Below are 26,042 nucleotides of genomic sequence, written 5' to 3'. Positions count from 1 at the left end.
ATTGAATAGAAAATTTATTTGGCAAAATGAAGTGAAGGAGTAAAATGAAATCAAATTACAAATAAATTGTAGTATTTTTAGTAAATCAAATAGATTTTTCACCTGTTCTTGGTAATTGAAAAGTGCATTGATTTAATTAAAGCGAGCAGAATATTATAGTGGCATATTTATATATAATATGAACATAAATTAAATCAACTATTGCTAAAATAAAAGAAATACGTGCAGCTGTTGAATTTCACATGTTTAAAACTATTTAAACCAGTTTATTTTCTAGTCAATTCAATATTATTAATATAATTTACCAAAGGGAGCTTATTAATATTATTCTATTTGTATCATAAAGAAATTATATTACATGGCATATATCGCATGATAGTTAATATTTTTTGCATATGCACTAAAGTGACACTATTAAGATCTTTATTCAATGAGATGCGATTAGAGTCAAGCATCACGAAAGTTAACTGCAGCTTTAATTTTTCAAAGATTAAACTATTCGCCCACTGCTTGACTTAGGCTTCAATAGCAGCAGCATACAACAACTTAAATAAGGTGATGGGTCAAATAAGAGCTAATTTAAGTTGACAGACGACTTTAATTAAAAAAATGTATTTAAAAATTTTATTTTTCTTCATAAATGCCAACTAATTATTCATTTAATAATTAAAAAGCGTTGGTCCCTAGGCTTTTCTACCAAGAAGACCTGAAGAAAAATATGTTAATGGAAGCTTCAAAATAGATTTGTGAGAAAAATTAAGTGAATTTAACATATTTCTTCTTTAAATTATAAAAACCGGCTAGAAATTTTACAGAAACCCGGAAGGAAAAGCATACTTTTAGGCTTTTCTATGGACAACCGGTTTTTATGCTGAAATGCTATAATAAGTAATATTTTCGGAGAATAAAGAAACTAATGCCATGTTGTAGTAGATGCGTAGTGTTGAGCAGAAGCATTTACAGGGGTCTGAGTTTACGCCCAACTAACTTTCATGGAGTTTTTAAATTTTGAGGTTAGTTGTTAATTTAAATCAAATTGAGTATGACTAGTTTTTATAAGTTCGGAATATATATAATTCGTTTGCTAGAAAATTATTTTTGTATTATATTTTGTAATCCGTATTTAAATTATGAAAAAAACTTTAATTTGAAAAAATGAGGCATACTTTTAGGAGTCACCATAAAAACCAATTATTCGATGTCAATAGTGATATTTACGAAGAAGTAAGAAAAATTAGCAACCAAATTGTTAATGCAGATGTTCAGAGATAATCTGAGTTTGATTCCAAGGCGTTTTCATGGACTCATAAAATTTTTGAGTTTAGGTGTCATGTTTAAAAAAAAAATTCAGTTAATTTTTTTGGAATTTATGATGTGAACTATTTTGGATATTATTCTAACTAAATTTATGAGATATGCATTAAAATATATCTGAGACGACATAATTTTATTCAAAAATATTCTAAAGCTATGAAAAAATGTTCAGTTTCCAAAAAAAATACAATGCTTTTCCTTGATAAAGACACCAAATAATGATCCGAAACAATTTTGCGAAACATTTTTCTTAAAGTTTGCAAAACGGAATACCTGCCCAGCATATAAACCAAAAATATGCTAAATTCTTCCAGAAAGGTTTTAATTTCAATATATTTAATGCCTAAGTCATGAAGTTAGTTTCTTCATCGTACCAATACCCCATGCATATCTAAATTACCCTCATTTTTCGAATATATTGCAAACTACTTTCTCCTTTTTGCTCCCATTTAGCTGACTATTACATATTATAAATGCTTATCATAGCTAGTTTTTACAGACACTGTCTTTTATGTATAAACGGCGCTGTGAACTATAAACTTTTCCTCGCAGCACGTTCAAAACCCTGTCCATTGACGACAAGGTTCACATGCGCATCCCGCTTTTATCCATTTCCTACTCGAACTAATGTTATTTTAATGTGCTTTCAATTGAATTTCTTGTGGCAGTCAGCGCCATATGGAAAGTTATTTTATTTTTGCTCCCGCATTTTATGGGCCATCTTAAAATACCTGTATATACATACATATATGTATGTGTGTGTATATATTTGTGTGTATGTATATGGATGTGTGTGTATATAGATGTATGCGTTCATGCAGTTTCTTTGAAATTTTCAAAGTCGCATCTGGGTGAAACCTCTTAAGCTGCCTCTTTGTCATACTTTGGCATTACACACATCCACACATACACATATTTGCCCCCCATTGTGGCATCATCATTTGAAAATTCAATCTCATCGTTCGCCTTAATCCCTGCTGTACCTGCCCACATGTTGCACTATACCATAGCCATTAAACGGTTATAAAGGAGTAAGCATCTTCACTCATACACACTTACACAAACACACACACACAAACGGCTAAATGTGTTTTTTTTTACACTGGTCTGCCTTCAATTCATGCTTTTGTGTATTCAATGGCGTGGCGTGACTGGATTTAAAGCGTGGTGAAACCATATTACCAACAACTATTGAATGGCTGTCCCATTACAGCAACTATCAGCAGCTTTTCTCATACTTTGGGTAGGTATATGTGTGTGTGTGTGTGCGCTATAAGCTCTTCAACGATTTGCCAATAGCAGACAACAACTACAACATAAGTGGAGTAATGCTTTTAAACTCGCTTTGCTTCATGCCACCAACACTTTCTACCCCTCCAAATGAGTCGACTGACCGCAGCCGACTATTCTTTTCAAATGTGCTTGTCGAAACCACCTGTGTATCCAGCGTAGATAAATATATTTGTACCTACAAACATGCATAAAAATTTAGTAAGCTCGAAAATATGAAAAGTGATAATATTGGTTAAATTTTCATGCACCGAAACAGCTTTTTATTTGCCACACTCCCGAATTAGTCGAACTAAGAGCTTACAATGAAGTTTTCCAACAAATTTCAAATTTTGCTTTAAGAATACATGTTATTGTAGCTTTGTAAAGCCAAAAATATATATTATAATAATTAGCACATATTAAAAGCATTAAAGTTGCTGACAAGCTGAAATATTTTAAAACAGGGTTGCCATGTGTCTGCAATACATAAGTACATATTTAAAATTAAGTCAAAGCGAAAACTAAAGAAAAATGTGAACAGTTAGTACTAGCTATAATTATAATTAAAATTTACAAAAAACATTATTCGAGTTGCCACTTATTTCATAAAAATTCTAAAAAGATTGAAGAAGACCGGATAACAAAAGGATGAATCACATGGCGGATTTTCTTTAACAGAGTTGCCGTGAAATCATGACAATAAAATTTTGCATAGGGTTGCCAACCCCAAAAACAACTACATCGAATTTTTTTCTAAATTATAAAAAAATAATATAAACTTGGTAAGCTAACAATTCTAACTCCAATAAATCACGAAAATAAAAAAAATATTATGCATAGGGTTGTCAACTACAAAAAATAAATACAACAAAAATTTTTCTAAATCAAAAAATATATATGATAAAGAGACAAATAAAGTTAGGAAAATTAAAATATATATATATATATATATATATATATATTATGGACTAGAGTTGCCACATTTTTAAATTGATATTTTAATTAGGTACGTTTTTATTAATAGAATAATGAACAACTAATTCTACAATATATAAAATTTTGTACAATAAGTGATACATAAGAAATTAGATTTATTTTACTTAAAAACAATTTATTAAAATATTTGTAGATATGGAGATTTGGAGATATATACTGTAAGCAAGCAAAATATCAGCAGTAATCACACTTTTTTCAAAACAAAATAGTCACAAACCATTACCATCACCAAATATGTTTTCGGCATCACAAATTTACACACAACTCCACTCCTCATCAAACACCCGTACTTCATCACATAAAAATGCTTTGCGAAAGAAAAAGTATTTTTGCCATTAGCCCAGTCATTTACAGTAATTTAACAACGTTCAACATGCGCCAGATTCAATGGCGTGGTCATTGCCGCAAAATCGCCGACTTGCAGTGCTACAGTCATATAACAAGCAACTACCGCGCACCTGTCCAACCGAAAATACAACTCACTACCATGCTCTTCATTCCACACTTACAGTAGGTCCGACTGCTTCACACGTTCGCCTGAAACTCACATTTTTCATAGTTTTTCTCACACTTTCTCCAACCAGACTGCCAGTCGGTGTAGCTGTTGTTGTTGTTTTTGGCGTTGTTGCTATTATAAATTTATTTCGATCACGTTTCCATATTTTCCAGGTCAGTACGCTTCGTTCGATTTCAATTCAAGCGCATGTTGGCAAAGTTGCCTCAATGACTGGTTGGTTGCACGCTGGACGCCTGCCGCGGCAGCTATACAGCTTGCTAGGTGTAACTGGCTAGCTGCTGTTACAGTTACCTCTGCTGGCGCTTATACATTTATGCTTTTCTGTTTTCGCTGAATCGCCTCATTTCGATTCCATGCAACTGAATTTTGTTGCTGTGTAATGAGAAAAAAGCTTAACAACAACAATAAAAACAACAGTTGTGCTAACTAACTGTATTCTGCGGTATGACTGCTTGAATAACTGCCCGAATGAGTGCAAGAACGACTTCCAAAATTACTGTTTGTGCTGCTGCTGTTGCAAGCCGCTGTGGCGTATGAGTAACTTTACTGAAATGCGGATTTTGGTTTGCCACAAAGTACAGCTAATGGTGACTTTAGTTTGTTTATGAAGAATCTTGCTTGCTTTTTTTTTTGTACTCAGTGGGCAAATTAGTTGTAGCTTAACAAACCTGGCTACTAGCAAAAATAGCACTAAATAAAATCGTTTTGTATTCATTTCTCCTTTACTAAAAATTAAATACGAGTTTTTAAAGTTATGATAAATTTCATAAATCTCTTGATTATTATAAATTATTTATTTGAAAAAAAAAAACAAATTTTGCAAACATAAATATTTTTTAATTTTACTTAAAACAATATGTAATAAAAACTATTTATAGTACAAAAAACTAGTCATAAATCTTCTCAAATGAATTATTAATTTAAAAGAACATTAAGCAAAAAAATGTATATAAAAAAAATTTACAAATAAATGAATTGTAAAAAATTAATACTAAAAAAGTTTACAAAAAAATTATAAATAGCTTCATAAATCTTCTTATCAAAATTATTTATTAAAAGAAATTCTAACTATAGAAAATTTTTTTAGAAAAAGTATAAACTTTTATGATCTAATTCTTCTCATAAATATTTTATATTTTTTTATTCAAACAAAAAGTTACAACAAAATTTATAATTAAACATTTACAAAAAACAAAAATAATATTTCTAAACTTGAAAAATGTATATAAAAGCGATTCATTTTAATAAATAATTTATTATGATTTATTATTTATATTTACTTTAAAAAAATTAAACAAAAACTAAAAGTAAAAAATTTTACATTAAAATTTATAAAAAGTTTCATAAGTTCTTAATTCCTAAATAAATTTTAGCTAACAAAAATTTCAAACTACAATATAAGAAATTTTTTTAAGAAAAATTTTGCTGCATAAATGTCTTCATAAACATTATTTAAAAAAAATATTTGTGAGTAAAACATAAAAAAAAATTTTTAAGTTCAAACAATTTATTTAAAAAAAATCTACTTATAAACTTAATTTATTATTTATTACAAAAAAATATAAGTATGAGTAAAAAGTTTTCCAAACAACATTTAAAATTTAAAAAGTTTATTTTAAAAAACTTTTTAATAAGTCTAAAATTCCCATAATTCTATTAATAACATCACAACATTTTAAATAAAAAATACAAAAACACAGCAGTCTACATACACACTTATGCATGTGCATAGAGTATATTAACCCTTCTTAAATATACAAGCAAAAATTTTGTTATATAAACTCCTTAAGGTCATTTATGCAGACACGAGCATTCAACGCTGTCATGTTATTTTAAATAAATGAAAGCCCATAGATACCTTGGTCCTTAGCTGAGTGCACTGCGTTTGGGCGTGCGTCGCTATTTTTGTTGGTCGTGCGTGGCGTATGAGTAATGGCTGGCATTCACAGGTGAAATCACGCTGGGCAAATATCAATCGAGCATGCATACAAATACATACAGAAATATGTATGTAATTTTACAAAATCTGTATGCGCACAGTTCGCTTGGGTCTCCAAACTTTTATGTAACAAATTTCATGTTTATTTTTGCCGAAATTTTTAGCTTTTCGTTGACCTTATGAGTTATGGTGTGCCAAATTTTTGGAAGCGACTGAAGCGTGCGATGTCTGCAATGGCACAAGTCTACATATATATAAATATGTCGAATCAATATTTGGGTTTTTATGCCCGAAAAAGTATATGAGGGAGTGAAGCAGACTGTGTAGTGAACATGACGCCGAAAAGAAATATATTTCAAAAGAAGAAAAAAGTGTACTCCACAAATACTGCGGACGCCAGAAACGATTGGGTACAGTAGAATTATACGAGAATAATTGTTTAAAAAGAAGCTGAGGACTGCTTCGACTGAAGGTAAAAGTAGGCACTTTTCCAGCGCTCTCGGCTGTTCTAACACTTTAAGTGATGATGAAATATTACAAAAATGCATGGAACTAACGGTGAGGAAGTAATAAGCAATGTCTATACATACTCCGCATACTGGATAATACCAGCAGTAACATATGAAAAACATTGATTTAGAACCAAGGCTAATATTGTAAATTGCCACATACATTACGCTTGTTTTTACACTAAAAAAATTCCAGCTAAACAAACATGCAAATAAAAATATTATAGAACTGCCTTTACCAACTGTGAGGATATGAAGAAACGTACAGTTATGCAACAAAGTAAAACCCAAAATGCAGGCAATCGCCAGTTAGCATATATGAAGCGCCGATATGCGCTTCGCAGCAGAAAACCAACAACAGCAAAATCTACAGCACACACTCACACGTCGAATTTCAGCGTAAAATGTGGTAAAGTAAATTTTTATTTGACCAGTAAACTTGAAATAAATTGCAATTTGAGCCAAACAGACCAAGTGAAATTCCACGCACTCAAAGGGTGAAAGTATTTGCGTAACAAATCAAAAAAATATATAAAAAAAAACAAGAAAAAACTTTAACTTTGGCTGCAGCGAAGCTATAATACCCTTCACAAATTTAAAAGGTTCTTTACAAGAACTTGACACCGATCGTTTAGTTTGTTTGGCAGCTATATGCTATACGTATCCGATCTGAGTAATTTCTTCAGAGATTACATTAGTGCTTTAGACAATAACTTAAGCCAAATTTCGTAAAGATATCTTATCAAATACAAAAGTTTTTCATACAAGAGCTTGATTGCGATAATATATTTTAAAATAACTTTAATATTTTATAAATTTATTATTATATAAAAAAAAAACTAGATAAAACTGTTATATTAATTAAATACCTATTAATTAATTTAATTTTTTTTTATTATCTTATTTAATAATTATTTCAATTATTATTTATATTTTTTTTTGTTATTTATATTTTATTGATTATTAAGATTTAATTATAATTTTATTGAAATAGTTTATTAATAAATTAAGGGATTTGAGTTTTTTGTAAAAGGCTAGTTTTCCTTGATTTTTATTAATGAAAAACGATAACAATATCTCAAAATCTGAGAGACTAGTTCGCATATATACAGACGGACAGACAGACGCACATGGTTATAACAAACTAAATATATACTCTGTTCAGGGTATAAAAACAGAGAAATTAAAAAAAATTCAGCTGCAGAGTTTAAGTGTAGCTTATATGGACACCCACGTGTATATAGGAATTGCAAATATTTGCAAACATTGAACGCTGGTGTGTGCTTTGAGCGCATGCAGCATTTTATGCAGATGTGCCAATGCATATATGTATGTGTGTGTGAAAGTGTTTTTCTTGCCACGCGTGTGAGTATTTGCTTAAGTTTGCCGAAATCGATGCAAAATTCACTTTCATTTCAAATTGTTGCGAACAAAGTCTGTGTATGCAGCACACACATTCATACATACTTATGTATATGCAGAAGTATGCTCGTATGTGTGTGTAGGCGCGCATGCATTCCAGCTTACTTAGTTGCATCAAAGCTTTGCCGACTAAGCGTAAAATATGTGCCTACGGCCATGGCTTTGACCATGTGGAAGATATAAAGCCCCGACACACACAATTACAAACACTTAGCCATACACACAAATGCACACACGAGTGGTTATAGTGCATAGCATCGCTTCAGTGTTGCAACACTGTTTGTTGCACTTGTGTGCATTTAGTGGCAAAGTGTTGCTGTAAGTGCATTAAAGCTTTGCGCTACATATTCGCAACATTTTCCGGGTAAACTGCCCACACAAATTTCCGTTTACTGCAATTACGCATACTAGCGCATTTTTAGCTAACTTTAAAAACCTATAAATACTCAAAAATAGTTTTGTGGTTAAGTGTAATCTTTTTATTTCAATACCGGCATGCATTGCATTGGTTTGCATATGTGAAAATAAAAATAAACAAATAAATGCAATATATTTTGTCTTTATTTGCTTTGTATTGCATGTGCAAATATGCAAAAATATTATTTGCTCAAACCATGAAACGAGTATGAATTCATACCGAACTTTCACAATTAGTGGCAACTCAAGCTTATGAAAAATACCTACATTTATGCATACATTTGTGTGGGTTTATACAAAAATAACGAAACTCTGCAGCTGCAAAAATATTTGGAGAAGATAAATATTTGCCGATATTGTTCTGTCAATAATTTTAATAGTGTATTTGTGTATTGAAAATTCTTTCCAAATTATGGAATACCAGCAAATATTAAATTTAATAATTTTTCCAGAAATTTCCTTTTATTTTTTATTTGTTAGAATAAATATATTTATTTTCGACGAAAATGGTCATTTCCTACCATTGTGTAAGCAGCAGAAAGTATATACAATACATACGTATATATATATACTCATATTCATATATTGTATATCTTATTACTGAAACTTGAACCTGTTCATTAGGGAGAACGAAAAAAAAAATTTTTTTTGCTTAGCCTGATTGTAAAATTTATAGATAATAAAAAAAGAAAATTTTTGGAAAACAAAAAAAAATTTTTTTACATCTAGAGGCGGCCTCTTTTTTAAAATAAATTTCGAATTAAAATTTTTTTTTGACAAAAAAAATTTTTTTAGCTTAAACTCTTCACATTTTTGACTCAAAATTTATTTTAACGCTTAAGGAATAACTTTTAATTGGCCAGAAACAGGACTCAGCACAGCTTTTAGAGCACTTATACGACCAGAAAATTTTAACTCAAAATTTACTATAAAAGTGAGTGGGCGTTAAAAAAAAATTTTTTTTTCCAAAAATTTTCTTCTTTTATAATCTACAAATTTTACCCTCAGGCTAAGCAAACAAAAAATTATTTTTTGCTCCACCCTGCTGTTTATCTTATATAAATTTTATTAGAAGGCTACTTTGAAAATTTCATCAAAATTTTTTATTTCCACCCACTTAAACCTGCTAAACGCAGACTTTATGGAAAATTTGGCTTAATTTGGACTAAGTACGAAATTAAGCCATGAAAGCCTTTTTTCTTTAGAGCTTGATGACGCTCTAGTTGAATTTTACTAAATTTAAAGAGAGAGAAAGGCAAAAAATAACACAGAGAAGAAAATTGAAAGATAGAGAGCACAAGAAAGAAAGGGTATATATTCTAGAAAATTTAAACCATATCAAGACCTTTTATGTGCATTATTTGAAGGAGTCTCAAGAGAGAAAGTTATAGGCCGCAGGAAAGAGAGAGAAGATGTTGTAGTAATTTTTGTTATACAATTTAAACCGTAACAGATCTCTTTTTTCTGCTTTCTTTGGGGCTTTCGCAGAAAAGTGATACATTCACATATCTATTGTAAAGCTAGAAGATTAAAATTTACTACAAAAATATTTTTCTTTAAATCAGAAGTCGTTTATTATGGTTTCATTCAAAAAAACTACAACAAAACGACGGCCACTAAATTAAAAAGCAGTGACTAGAAAAACTCCTTTGCATCAAACTTCAAACAGTGAGTATGTACGAGTAAATGTTGAGCCGACAACTCTCTGGCTTCACAATATAAGATCTATAGTAAAAATAAATACATTATTTACTTTATTTTATTATATCAGGTATAGCATTGCATTAGAAAGATAATGTTTCGTACCAAAAACAACTTCTCAGCTAGTTTTGTGATTGCAGCTGCAACAACATCTAAGGGAAATGGTCGTGGTCGAACTGCGATGAGCCGACTCAAACCATTGCCTAGGCAATATTGAACGCCAGATTTTGCTGTGTTCGAGCTGTAATATGAGCTGCTCCCCTATGACACTGAATCAGACCTGTACTGTCAACAATTGGACTGTCTGAAGAAGGCAATTGCCCAGAAGCAGCCAGTTTTGGCCTTTAGGAGATAAAATAAATAAAAGCCCGAAGCATATGCTTCCATTCTTTAATACGGATCTAGCAGCAAGCCTCTAGTACCTTTTCATGTCTCACGAAAAGCTTTTGAAAATCGACTGGTTTTGTTGAGCACGAACGCATACATTCTATGTTATAATATGTCTAACCACAAAGCGTCAGAAAGAGCTTTTGAGACTGATGAAACATATGTAGCTATATACTTGTGGTGATATTTATCGCCCCACCTGCCAAGCAGTCTCTTCTTCGCAACATAAACTACAATAACAGCGGGTTTTTGTTGAAAATTGCTGTAATATTGGTATACCCATAATAACTCCTCATAAAATATCCAGCTTTTGTGCGATTACACCTTTAATATATTTTTCAGGTAATGATCGAAGGATTCAGAATTTTGATAATAACTTCGATATTTTTAGCCACGCATTTTTTCAGAAAAATCTACTTTTTTTGGAAGCAAAATATCGCCAAAAACTAGAATGTTGGCTAATCTTTCGATCTTAAAAAGCTTTTTTTGCTACAGGTCATCAAGGGAATTCTTTTAACGTAATAATGTAATGATTAAAAATTATTTTTTTTTTAATTTTTTTTTTGTTTTCTAAAGGACATTTTGAAATCAATTGGTTATAACTGCTTGAGTACTAGGAAGTTTTTAGACCTAATCTAAAAAAGCTTACTCTCTTGGAAGCTTTCAAAGCTAACAGTACCTCAAATGTACGTTTTTAAGTAAAATTATGCAAACAGAATTCATTAAAAAGAAAAATTTTAAATTTCACCAAAAAATCGTACTCAGCTTTAATTAATATCCGTTGCAATTGTAAAAATTGTAACCACATAAAGTTTTGGTGCGTGAAAGTTGCCAAAGCCAAATACTACAAACATATAAAACCGCCAGCGCATCAAACAAATAACCAGCAAATGAACAGACAGTGCCAAGTAATATAAGTTTAGCAGGAAGCAACTATACAATACAAACAACAAAGTAATATATAAAGCATATGCACAGGGGCATAGAAAGCGCACGACTGTTTCACCTGCAAACCGATTGCCAACAACTTTTCGCCACAAACACATATGAAGCGCTAACCTCACAGGCATACAGGAGAGACGGCAACAGCAGCAGCTGCGGGTAGCGGCAAGCAACGAAAATTCACCAAAGCACTTTTGTACAGCGTTGGTGTGTCGCTTCGTCTGTCCGCACGCCCACTATTATGCTCTGTGTCTATCCATTTGCTGACATTTGCAGCAGCGCTTCAACAGCTGTGCCACATTGCATGCAACACATTTTATTCAGCTCACTAACAGCCAGGCCAACATTGCAATAAAAGCTTTTCAATATTTGCCACTTTTTATGCCTTTTCTTATTTGGTTTTTGTTTTTTCCTTTTTTTTTTGTTACTTTTGCAGTGTGGCAGCTGCTGCTGTTGGCAAATAAATAAATATTTTGGCAATGCCAAAGCACAACAATTTGCGCACACGACACATGGCTGCTGCCGCTGCTGCTGCTGCATGGATAGTTGCAAGTGAAAGCAAATATAGCAAATATTATATATATATGCATTTGTTGTTGTTTGTTGTAAATATATATTTGTGTTTCGCATTTCATGCACAACTATTTTAATAGTTTTTATTATTGTTGCTGCCACTCCTGTTGCCATTGTATTATTGCAATGGCAAACATGTTATTTGCGTATTTGCCAGCAGGCTGTGAGATGTGTATCCAGTTATGTGCGTATGTTCGTACATGTCGTATATATATATGCACACGTTGCTTTGCTGATAACTGTTTGGCTTGCATTTACTGATATTTAGCTGTGTGCATACACACACACACATACATATGCATAGTAGTATCAAAATGTGGCATATGTGAGTGTGTGTATCTAGATCTCTAATACTGTAAGCAGTTATGCAAATTACTTGTATTTGTTTTGCTGTTGAGACAGCAGGAACAATAATACAGGGTGGTACATCTGCAATAGCATGTGGAAACAATATTTTTTGGGCAAAAGTATTTTTTTAGGATTTTGAAGCATGACATTATCCGAGCATATACTTATTAAATAAATAACATTGTACTATGCTACTTTGTGCTATGCTATTTTATAAATGATTATGTAACCCTTTTTCATGTTTTATTATGACACAGTCATTAATGTTTCATTTGTTCTGCCTCTAAACATGCGATATATGTCTTAAAGTTATCCAGCTTAAAGGGTGCTACAAGCTTTTAAAGCCGCCCATGCAAATGATAGATTCTATGAACAAATTTGTCATGTCACGAACCCACTCCTAAAAGAAGATCATTATAAAAAATGTGTTGAACTCCGGACAATTTTGAACATTCACCTTTGAAGTATCGACAATATCCTGTCACTTTTACCGAATATACGATACTATAGTTATGTTATATTATATTATATTATGTTGTGTAATGTTCAGCATAACATGCTATGTTATGTTATGTAAAGTTACGTTATGTTACATAACGCACGTATTATTAAGTTACGTTACGTTAAGTTATGAAGTGTTATGTTTATCTTAAATTCAGTTTTCAATACCGAAAAAGCAATTATTTACGTTGTTTTTATATTTAGCTGACTAACATTAGGATTCTTTCCTTCTTCAAATGTATACAAAAATTGCTTAAATATTTTTTTTTCATACAAAACTTTCATTTTGTTTCCATAAATATGTGCCTACATTTTTAATTAAAGTCATTAAACCTTTACTTTGGGCAGTGAGTGTACGTCATGGCGTATACGTAACATTTGTTTATTTGATTCCAATGAGTATAATTGCAAGCGCATGCAGAAATATCTTCAAAGACATTTAAATATAACGCAAAAATCTGACTTTTTGAAAATATATATGCAAAATATGAGACTAGACCTAGCAATATTTCTGTGACTGAGTTAAAGATCAACAGAAATTGAAAAATATTGCTTTTAAAATCTTTCAAAACCTTTAAAATTAAAATCATATAAATACAACTGCATTAAACTTGACTTGATAATGTCGCAACTATCTTTCACTTTCAGTATAGCCATTGTACTCCATACAATACAGCCACTATCTTACACCCACATCCACAAACTATACCTTCCTTATGCACACACACACACAATTTGTCGCTTTGAGTTATGGCAGTCGGTGCATATTTATGGCATTTCTAATGCAATGCAACAGACGGCTTTTTGTGGCGAACGGTTTTTGCTCTCATTACAAAACGCATAGTGAAGTATGTAAAGCAATTGTTGTTTTAGTTTTTCCGTTTCACGACCATTTGCCCTTGCTTTATGTGCTTCATAAGGGTAGTGCATTTTTTATGCTCGTTTGCATACTTTATAGCAGCCAAGCATTTGTCATCAGAAATAGAGCGAGTAAAAATAAAAGAAGTTTATATTGTGAGAGAGCAATGCTCTATGTTTTTTTGTCACAGATATGCGATAGAGAAATAGTTTCGCAGGTGAATGCAATTTAAATGTACTGTTAGCAGTATAAATAATTGTTGATGGTAGTACCAGTTTGCTTTTTCATTTTTACACATAAAATTTATTATTTTAAATATCTATTTGAGTTGTATGCTATATAAAAATTATTCTAAATTTTCTATGAAGATCTCTCAACCACGATTAGGTAGTGAAAGATTTTCAGAATTTCTATGCTTACGGTCGATTTGCTACCAGATAAGTTTTAGGAACGTTTGCTTTTATTGAAAATTATATATATTTTTTTAACAATTTAGTGCAAATCTGCGGTACATTCTGATAGCCTATGGTGTTTATAAAACATATGCAGTCTTAACAAACGAAAACGTTAATTTTAGTTGCACCGAAGCTATAATATTTTTCACAAATAAAAAAGTTTTTCATAGAAAAACTTCACTTTGATCTATCAGTTTGTATGGCAGCTATATCATATAGTAGTCCGATTACGACGGTTGCCACATATGAGCAGCTACTTTTAGGGAAACTACTACTAAAGTACTACTAAAACTGAGAGATTCGTTCGCGAAGTTATTTCATCACGTCATTTACCTCTCAAATACCATATGTTTCGCTAGCCTAGCTTACGGCTCTTTCCTAAACGCACTCTTTATATACTTACATTAACATTTATAATACCAAAATTTAAAAAAAGGAATCAATAGAAACTCAAAAGAGCGTACGTAAAACAGCTAATAACAGAGCAACAACCTCTCGAACAGCACTGCGTATGAGCAACTTTTTTAATGCCAAAGCAAGGCGGTTAAAGAATGGCAGTCCGAAATTAATATGTAAGCATAGACAAATATAAATATGTGTAAGCAATTCAAAAAACCACATAGTGAACTTGACAAATACAAAAAAACTAAACAATCTTCAGAATTTTTGCCATTTCCTTTTTTCACTTGCCAAACAAAAACAAGCACGAAAACAAAGGAAATTTATGCACTCACTTATATGAAGTGGCAGTATGAACTACTACTAGTGCTACTAGGAGAACAGCAACAACAATAACAACGGCCGCTACTATATATATCGGCTGACTGCTTTTCAGCTTGCCACACGCGTTGCAATAAATGCTGCTAATGCAACACTGCGAGCACACACAATTGCATAACATATATATGTATAGTGTATGCATATACATATATAGTATAGGTATGCAAGCTGCCATAAATGTGTGTGAAGTAGTTTGAACTTTTGCATTTATGGCAGTGAAAAAATTTTGTTGGCTGACACGCACGACGTTACAGCCACACACACACACACACGCGCCAACGGGCACGAGGAGCTCGTGCTGCATAAATGTTGGGGCGGTGCGCTGGTGTGTCAGGCAATAAAACGATAACAAACAATGGCTGAAGTGCATGAGCAATGTTTGCAATGAAAAGGTATGGGGCAACAATAGCGAAAAATGCTCTAGAAGCGCTTATAAAATACAAAAACAAATGTTATAAGTGCAAAATGCTTGAGTGCTTTGTTACACAGGCACAAACAAACACATATTTATTCATTTTTTTTTAATTCAATTTTTATTTTCTAATTTTCATTTAATTTTTTTATTTTTTTTATTTCTTATTCTAATTTTATTTCTACAAAAATGTTCACCACACCCATCTGACCGTCTGCATAGCGTAACGCAAATAAAAGCAACTATTTTTGTGCAACATGTTGCAAGCAAAATATTGTCGTTGGTCGTCTTAGTGCGGCAGCACATTTGTTACATCGTTAGTGCTGTGCATTCACGCTGTCTTTTCAACGCATTGAGTGGGGCGGCGGGTGTTGCGCGATTAATTTGCTACTTCTGGCTTTTCGTGTATTTGCGCATTTTTTCCACAATAATTCACTCACCCTAAACCACTTGATCTTCTGCTTGTATGCAACATTTTTTTTCTCTTTTTCTGTTTGGCCTCTAACCCTGCGCTATTCATACATTTTATGCGCTTCAGTTTCATGCACTACTAAGTTTTTTAGTGGCATATTCTGTGCGCCATCTGTGGCATGCAACACATGTGCCGCAAAATGATTGCGTTGAAAATATTCAGAAAGTGGAACTGCTAACTAAAAGTAGCAATAAAACAAAACATGTATGAGAGGTGTAGTACTCTGGTATGGAAGTCAAGTTTATTTACCCAACGCATGTTTTTATTATTGCTAGTGTTTCAGTAGAGCTTTGCTTACTACTACTTTATATTGGAAATGCTCGAGAAGTAGAAAATCCTATGAGTAATAAGGGATTTCTAGAAGCCTTATAACAACTGATTCTCCAAGATATACATATAAGCGTAATATAAGATAATATAAGGCAGATAAAGTATTAGTCGAATTAATAAAAAATATGTTTTCCGATAGAGGGCGCTCTTCCTCGATATAGATTTCCAAAGTACTACGAGAACTAAAAACAATGTAATTAGTTTTCTGATGCTCCGCGGGTAACTGCCTACGCTTATAAATGAATTTCAATCAACTAGTCTGATATACTAAAGAAAAAGCTTTAAAAAAGCTCTACCAAAGAACATAGTGTAAGCTCTAATCCGTTTCTTATAAAAAATAACTATCAGTTATGCTATCTGCGGCAGATATACGACATATCGACACTTGTACTCTATTAAGAAATTAGTCGTATTAATAAAAATGTTTTCCGATAGAGGACGCTCTTACTCTCTGGTAAGTTTTAGTGTATTATGATAACTGCGACAAATTTTTAGTATTCTCAACGGCTGACTGCCTGCGCTTATAAATGGATTTCAATCAACTAATCTGATTTACTAACGAAAAAGCTTTTAAAAAAGCTCTGAAGAAGCATTTAAAAGCTCCAATCCATTTTTGTAATATTTCAACAGAAATTCTATAGCGTAGCAGTCGAGAAATATCGCTTCTCCAGAATCACAAATCCACAATACCCTCCTCTTATGATGCATTGTGCATAAATGTGCAAAAATGAACTTTTTATTGTTTTTACTGTTTTTTTTATGCATAACTTCTGCTTTTGCGGTTTTTCGCACTTCTAACTATACCAAACGCGGCCAAAAAATTTGACACAGTTTGCCAAACCGCAAGGTGTTGGTAGTCTCATTCTCATAATTTTTTGCAGTTTTCATTTTTCAGCTTTTTCACCACTTTGCATTTACTGAATTTTGCCAAACATTCTTTGGCATTAAAATTTTAAACATTTTTGAATTATAAAAGTGCCTTGCAGTGTCAAACAAAGTGCACTAAAATTATATTTTTTAATTTAAAATATTCAAAAGTTGACGGAATTATTACAAATCGTAGAGTATATAAAATAGAGAACATAAATAATCTTCAAAAAGGTTTATGTATGCTCAAGGTTTTGATTTAGCAGATTATATGCATTAAAATAAATAACACATCAACATACTTATAAAAAATTTTCAATAATTTTAATAATTCTAATAAATTATTTTTCATCTTTTCCAGGTAAAAACTCACCCTCATGCAAAATGGCCAAGTATTTCTGCATAACAGTTTTATTACTCAGTTGCATACTACCAATTGTTTTTCAATACGGCATCTTGGCAAAAAATGGTATGCTGAAAAACTAAAAAAATATTTTTTTTAAATAAAAATAAATATTAGTAATAAAACTTGTATATATATCTTTATGTTTAAAAAAAATAAATAACTATTTTTTTACTTCTCAAAACATACTCTAATATTCCTTGAATATAAGGTAGTTAATACCATTTTTAATCTTTTATTATATTTACGTTTTTATAAGATAGACAATTAAGTGGCAACCAGATTTATAAAATAGTTTTATTAAGTGGCAACATTTCCAAAATTTTTTTTTCTAAAATGTTTCACCACTTTATTTTCTCTTCAATAATAATATTTACCGAAACAGCCGATAACGGACCCCTATATGATATAGCTGTCATACAAACCAAACGATCAATATCATGTGCTTGTACGAAAAACTTTTTTATTTGACAAGATTATTTTACAAAATTTGGCTCAAATTATTGTTAAAGGCAGCGGTACAATCTCAGAAGAAATTGTTCAGATCGGATTAGTATAGCATATAGCTGTTATACAAATTTCTTGCTTATGAAGCAAGCTTATTCGCCTTAAAGGTTATTTATATCAATTACATAATGAAATGGCAACACGAAAACATTGGCTGATTACGTTTTCAGATTTAATTATACATAAATAAAGTTGCTATAATAAACGCACCTGTGAAGTGAATTATAGCTGCGGTGCTGCTGAAGTTAACATTTTTTCTTGTTTCACATCGATCTAGCCACTTTTGTTGATAACACTTTATATGTGCTTACAAAGAAATTTACAATACATTAAGACTAAAATAAACGTGCATTTTAGTATGTATATACCATATGTGCATACAGTTAATATGTAAGTGATTGCGCACTTAGCAATTATAACATTCGCCAACAACTCCAAACACAAGAGAGAGTCATTAATTTATCCAGCTAATAAGGATGAGCTGCGTTATTGATTCACTTATTCATTCATTAAATCAACAACGGCGAAATATGTGTATAAACATATATACAAATATTTGTATGTACATCTACGTATATATGTAAGTTTACGCAGCCAGCCAAACGCAATGCACAACAGAGCCATTCTGCCAGCACGTGCGTGTATAAATACAAATTTCCGCTTGTAAATACAACACAAATGTACAACTGTACATAAATATTTATGCACCGAACTGCGTGAGTGTGTAATGTATATATGTATCTACGTGAAGATATATGTAGGCATATATGCCGGCGCTGTAATGAGCATGTTGCGTATACGTCACGTTGACCAATTAATTAATTTATTATTAAATCATTAAATAAAACGTATTGGCGAGCAAACACAGACAAATGTGCTGCAAATGAACTGGTATACAATATTTTCCGTTATATTAAGTATAAATAGGTGATATTACGTAATGTGGTTGCGTGTGTGTAGGTTTGTTGTGCTTGCCACTTATTGCTACCTACATGTTGCAAGCGCTTTTATGCGTAATAAAACATTAAAAAAATTTATAAAAATATATATTACAATAATAGTGATTATTTTACAAATGAAATCATTCAAATAGAAGCATACGCACATAACTAACACCATTTTTAACCTTACAATTGTCTGCTTTGTTGCAGGCAAATTTATTTTATAAACGAAAGCAATTAAATTAAATGTTGTGGAAGCACTCAAATGTTTATTTTATATGCAGTTAAAATGTATAATTGCCATATATACAAGCAAATAAAGTTGTATGTGCATATATGTGCATATTTTTCAAGCGAAATTATTGGGTCGAAGAGATCAGAACATCAAGGCGTTGCATATATACAAGTAAATATGTATTAGGCCTTGTGCTGCTTTATGGCATCCCCACTAAATACTCGCATTTCCTCTTTCACCATATATGATATTAAATGTAACTTTTTGTTTCCGCCATTACAAAGAAAATGCGGTATTTATTTTCGTTTATGGTTGCCATATTACGCTGGTAAGCAATTAAAATATATTTTGTTGCGCATTTATGAGTATCATATATATATTTTTATTTTATATTTTTATACTTTTTCAGTGCGCCCTTTTAATGATTTGAGCTTCATGTTCGCTCAAGTATGGGCTGAAAGGGCATATACATATGTATTTATAGTAAAAATTACTTATTTTTATGAAAGGATATTCCATGCCACTTCATGCGCTTTTAATTGCACGAATAGCCAGCCCAAACGAAGCAATTGTTGTAGGAGAATCTTCATGTTTGTTGCAGCAGAGTTACATACTAAAGATAGCAATTTTTTTTTTAAATTTTTGGTTATTAAATATATGAAATAATAAAAAAATAAGACAGTTATATGCTTTAATATTCCAATCTGCATAATTTCGCTGCAGAATGTAGCGTTGCCTTTCACAATAATCCATGTCAAATTTCATACAGATATCTCATCAAACAAAAAAGTTTTCCATACAAAGATAGATGGCGCTAGTGCCCAAATATCTCTCCAATTCAGCTATTAACATAAGTTTATGTCAACTATATAATATAGCCTAGATTATTATTGTCAAGATTTATTTTAATTTTTGTAAGTGCAGAAAAATTTCCCCGAATATATTTTGACGAAAATCCGGAGCCATTGCTAAATGAATTTAATAATAACATAAAAGCGACGGTTCTTGGAACGAATGAACATTTTCTTATATTATATAAATATTTCTTCAAAGGGGTGATAGACTTGTCAAAGTACCGCTTTTCATTGTGCCAAATTCAATGACGTTCAATTTACAATAATCAAGTGTCAATAAGCTGTCAGTTACAACTGTCATATTTCACAGCAGCTTGATAAACAAGCACAAATTTGAACTTTTTTACTAGATAGTCAATTTGGTTAGCAACATATAGCCTGTAATTGTTATCAAGAAAAAGTGACAAACGTTTTGTAGGTTCAAATTACGGCTGTCATTAAATTTGACATACTTAAAAACGCACATAATAAAGAAATCAGTAGAAAATAATTCAGCGAATATAGATATTTAAGATGTTACACTTTGAGGTTAAAATAAAGCCATATTCCGAAGAGACCGTAAGTATACAGCAACTATTAAAAATGTGTGGAAATTTAAGTTCGCATGACACTAGAGTGAACTTTGACTGCAATAATGGCAAAATTATGACATATTAAGCAAAAATAGGCCAAACCCTTATTTTCTAAGAAAAAATGCAATACTATACTTGTTAGTAGTATACTTTCTGGCTCAAAGGATTTGATTTTGAACACTTTAATGCTGTACACGTCGAGCTGGACTTACGTGTAGATCGTCTAAAAAATATCAAATAAAAAATTAAATAAAATACATTTTTTTTTTGGATAAATGAATTGTTATATCGCATAAGATTTTGTTTGTTTTGTCCCTGGGAACCCGCAAGCCTTATATAAACCGCTGTACCTCATCAAAAAGTGGTCTTATACTAGAATCGCATCGCATGATTGTCCTACTATCTATTCTATCGTTATTATATTTAATTTCTCATATGAATGTAGATGTTCTGAATATTAAATATACTTCCATTTCCATTAATATTTCTACATACATGATCCGTAAGCAGCCTTAGTGGTCTATACAAATCAGAATTCTTTTCGCAAAATTATTAGTAATTACTAAGTTATCCTCTCCCATATATCTATACTTTTGACTGACAGTGCCTTGACCCCTAATATATGGTATATAGCATTATATAATCATAGTTTGTAGTCAGTTTCAGCATTTGCATTAATTTTCGCAATTTTCCAAAATTTTTATTATTAATTAATAAATATTTAAAGTTTTATGATAAATCAGCTTATATAACAGAAAAAGTGTTAACTAACAAATAAATATTTAATAATAAGATGTTCATACCACAAGCATTAGCACACTATTAAAATTTTAGTATTTAGTAATTTTACCAACAAATACGTACTTCCTTTCTAGCAATCATTATTCACATTCTTTTATGCAATCATTTGCTACCACAAAGCTCGTGTGCTTTTACAATTACAAATCGCTTGGCATCCGCACATACATTCATCAAAATCCATCCGTTTCCGCTGCGATATCCGATGAGACTTCCTTAGCCACTGTCACCTGCCTGGCTAAGCTGTTTCTGCTTTTCACACATGCGCCATTGTTTGCTAAGCAGGTAACCACGTCTTGATTTATATATATACAATGTACATAGCTTTATGTATTAGAGAGTATATACAAAATTTGTATGCCATTATGCTTTCCTTTTGCGTTGTTGTTTGTTAAATTGTATTTGTTGGTTTCCGACCACAGTCAGTTTGAATGAATAACTCAGCTCTAGACTCTTAACTGACAGGTGTATTTATTACTAGGAAAAATTACTCTGCTTTTGTTCTTACAGACCGTTTTTGCTTACGCAGGCAAGTCGCTTTCGAAGTATGAAGTCCAGACGTGCGAATCAAATATGCAAAGAAATTATATAAAAAGTGGGAGCAAAATTAGGGTGGAGCAGGAAGCGAAAGTGAACACAAATTTAATAGTAATACTACTAGCAGTGGCGTGAAGAGTAGTAAAATTGTATGGAAACTGGGAGTAGTAGGAGCGTGAGTAGTTTTTAAAGTTTATGGGAACCATAAATGGATTGATAGTAAAAACATAAATATTACCAGTTTTAAGGCGTAGAAGTTGAGACAAGCTTAATAGCGACTTAGAAATATCAAACTGCATTACATAAATACAAGCGCACCAACAACACTTTAGCGCAAAAAGTTTGGAAAATCCTTTAACAAACCGACAAAATGCATAAAGGCGGCAAACTTTAAAATGAAAGGATTTTTTTGGTATGTGACCTCATATGACTAACTAACCCTGTGGAATTAGCAGCTAACTTTGTCTCAGCACGGTGAAAATATGCAGAACAACGTCACACTTCGCTGCCACAAATGACACGCACGCGCATAAACATTAAGGATCCAGTATTATATGGTATATGCGGGCATGCGTATATGTAGATATATATATGCAGAGATAGGAGCTTACACGCTCATCACCTGCTGAGTTTTATTGCTTGTTAACTCTGAGTTGAAACTCAAATACAATTTTGCAATGGTGGCATTTGGACATTATATAAATATATAGAAATGATATATAGATATATATTAGGTCGAGCTATTGCTACCATTAGCACCTTGAAATTTCTAAACAAATGGTGAGGCCTATAAGTTTAAACCTCTGAAGGCCTAATAGATTTTATGGGAAATTTTTTCTACTAGAAATATAAGATTTGCCATTACTTTAGACTTTTTGCTGATAGAAATATGAGGTTTATCATTGTACGTCTATTGACGATCGCTATTTGAAAAAACTTGTGTGGGGGTTAGGTGGAAATTTGAACCGATATCACCTTATTTTGAACCAAAACATTTATATATCCATATTCAATCAAGATATCTCTCATGCTTACCGTTAAATAGGGATATAGATATATGGAAACATAGAAATCATTATATTGGAAATTTAAGAACTATCCAAAAATGTATTGACCGAATCTAATCTATACTGGAGGAATTTAGTTATAAGACGACTCGGATAGGCTAATTGATTTTACAGGAAGCTTTTTACTGATAGAAATACGGGAGCCCGCCTATGGAAGCTTGCTATTCGATCAAACTCTTTTGCGGATTAGGTGAAGATTTGGACCGATATTATCTTTTTTCGCGTCAAAGCATATATATATCCCTATTTATTTGGAGATATCTCTCATGCTGGCCTATATATATGGTATAAGCTCAAGGAGAGGACTTATTCTCTTATATATACTTATATGGCAGAGCGAGATAAGAGACAAAAATAGATTGAAAGACATTGAAAATGAAAGATAAAATAAAAAGAGTAAAGGAAAAATAATTTACTGGCGATCTGCGATCGGGAAGAGGGGTGTGGTTGAATTTTCAAGGGTTAAAAACAGTTTTTCTATATTTTCCGCAAAACTGCAAGTCCTATAGGAAAATGTTATATAGCAAAGATTTAAGTAATGAAAAGGTCTACAACTTTTGTATTAGCATCTTTTTCACATAACCTCAAAATTTAAGTTTATAGGTTTTTTATTTTTATATTGTCCAAAAAAAATTTCTTTCATGAAAACTTGGAATTTTTATACAATAATTTAAAATTTTAAGGAAGAAACTTTATTTCAACTTAAAATCGAATATATAAAATCTCCAGAAAAACCTCGTCTAGTCTAAAACTAGTTCACATTTATATGACTGCGAATATTAGTCATTATTACAGCACTCATTCTAAAGGAGAGACAAAAAAAGTGATAAAAAAATTAGAGAAAATCTGAAGCAAAATATGAAAAGACATTTTTCCAACCCCACTTTAAGCAAGTAAAAAATACAAGTACAGTCATTTGTCATAAAAGTATTCATATACACACAAAAGTATTTGCATTTATGCATGTAGTTCCCTCCTTAGACTGTGCATACTTATTAACCTATATCCACGCCAACACTCACCTCATAAAAAAAACCCACCATAATGACTTTTGTATGTTCTTATACTTCGCTCCTTGCTGCACATAGATTCTTGTATAAATATATATTCCTTCGCGCAATCACAATCCCCCTATCTGCTGTTGCTGTCCATTGTACAGAAACTGAGTGGTATATGCAGCAACTTGTCTCAATGTGACATCATCATAATTCAGCCGCTTGACCTCAATTTGTTGGTCACATCACTCAGTGTGATCTGTCGGCGGCTTTTTGTTCAGCGCCGTCCACTCAACGGTGGTCATAAAGTCGCGCATGTATGTGAAATACATTCCTAGCCATATGCATATGCCCCCCTTTGTTTATGTATTGTATATATATGCGTTGCTGTCTAAATGTCTCTCGAACTTCGCTGTACCCCCTTCTTTGAAACGTCACTGCCAGCGTCTATGTCTTTGGTTCCAATTACTTTATGTGTCACTGTTATGTAGTTGTCACTGGTCAACTCGAAGTCTACGCGAAATTTGCATTTGGATAATGGCTTTGAGTAGGCAAAACAAATCAGTATAATGCATATACAGTTATGTGTATATTGTTGCAGGTGAAATTTAAGTTCACAAATGTAGAAAAAGAACTTTATTATTTCGAATTGCAAATCGTTGTAAAACAAAGTGAACTTATTCACTAAAAGTCTTATCATAAAGCGTTGCCACCAAGTTAAAAAAAATTATTTAAAAAAAAAATATATATGCTACACAAAAAGCTCAAAGTACCAAAATAAAAAGCTAAGAATACTTTTATTTACTCAAATTTTGAAACAGGGTTGCCGCACAACAAAAAATGTTAAACTGAGCATAACAATATAATATTTGACCGGAAATTCTCAAAAAAATGCCGAAATATCAACCATTAATAAAATTCGAAAAAAATTTAAATTAGAGTTGCCACCTGTTATAAAGCTTAATTATTGCACGGTGCAATTTTCAAAAATATGCAAAACAATAAACCAATAATGAAATAATTAAGAAAAATAAATAAAGTAGTGTTGCCACCTGTTGTAAATATAAAACTGAAAATTTTTTTGCATGGTCAAGTTCTCTAAAATGCGGAAATGCTGAAAACGTTTGAAAAAGGTTTTACTTAAACATAATTTGAAATAGAGTTGCCAGCTATCAAAAATTAATAACTTACGCTACAAAATTGTGACTGAGCTCATCAATATTTTGCCAATAAGATGTATCTTTGGTGCACATCAAGTGGAACAAGTTAGGGACTTCGCCAGTTTTTTGGTATATGTTGCTTTCTTATGGGTTTTAAGTTTAATCTACAGTTCCAAAAAGGAACTAAAAATCAAGCTTAAAGTTATTGCGATGCCCTTAATAGAGCTATGACCTCTCCAATAAATAAAAATATGAAAAATTTATTGAAAAATCAAAATCGTTAAATGAGTGCTGATATTTTCTCAGTTTTTCAAAAAGCTCTATTTTTGCAGTAAAAAAAATCCTTGATAAGACAATAATATCAATGTTTTCGTCATTTTTGTATACAAGTTCTAAAATCATGTGATTATAATGATCCAACAGTTTTTCTTTAAACGCCTTTTTCCAAAATTTCAGCCAGTTTCTTGATCTGAACAAAAATCGAGTTTTAGCTGGTCAGAAACGTAAAAACTTTTGGGTAAAATTAAACTTTTTCATAAAAACACCTTCATTTTTTCAATTTTTGATTTATATTCTTCGACCGTAGGTCATTGTACGAACAATATCCTGAAGTAAAGAAGTGGAGGACCCTTTAAACGCCTTCAGAGATCGAGTGTAACTCGAAAAATATTTAATTTTGTCTTTAAAAATGTTGCTGTATATTTTAAAAAAAAGTATAAATATATTTTTAAATTTTTAAAACAAATTATGCAGCAAATTTTTTATTTTTTTAATTCCCAAAAATAGCCTTTGTTAGGCTGTCTCACTAATTGTGCTCCTCAAGTTGTTAATTGACACATGAAAGTCATAAAGTTAAGCAATTAGCACACGCCTCTTGTGTCGCAAATAAACTTCAAGTAATCGTATAACCACAGCTAACTATAGCAACTAAGTCTAACCTAACCTCAATATCCGAACAAA

At 31.6% G+C, this 26,042-nt stretch overlaps 1 protein-coding gene across 14 annotated transcripts in view; it reads left to right on the top strand.

Annotated features, from left to right (window-relative positions):
- Positions 1–26,042, top strand: part of Rcd2 (Reduction in Cnn dots 2) — a 205,692-nt gene that overhangs the window by 171,688 nt on the left and 7,962 nt on the right. For 12 of the 14 annotated variants that reach the window (XM_070110991.1, XM_070110990.1, XM_070110988.1 and 9 more), the window contains one exon: positions 17,375–17,482. The exons of the other annotated variants lie outside the window; for them this stretch is intronic. In XM_070110991.1, the coding sequence (XP_069967092.1) occupies positions 17,375–17,482 (108 nt within the window). The remainder of the gene's footprint in view (positions 1–17,374; positions 17,483–26,042) is intronic. 14 annotated transcript variants of the gene reach the window in all.

This window comes from Bactrocera oleae, chromosome 6 (genome assembly GCF_042242935.1).
Source record: "Bactrocera oleae isolate idBacOlea1 chromosome 6, idBacOlea1, whole genome shotgun sequence".
NCBI lineage: Eukaryota > Metazoa > Arthropoda > Insecta > Diptera > Tephritidae > Bactrocera > Bactrocera oleae.
This window is presented reverse-complemented; position numbering and strand designations above follow the sequence as displayed.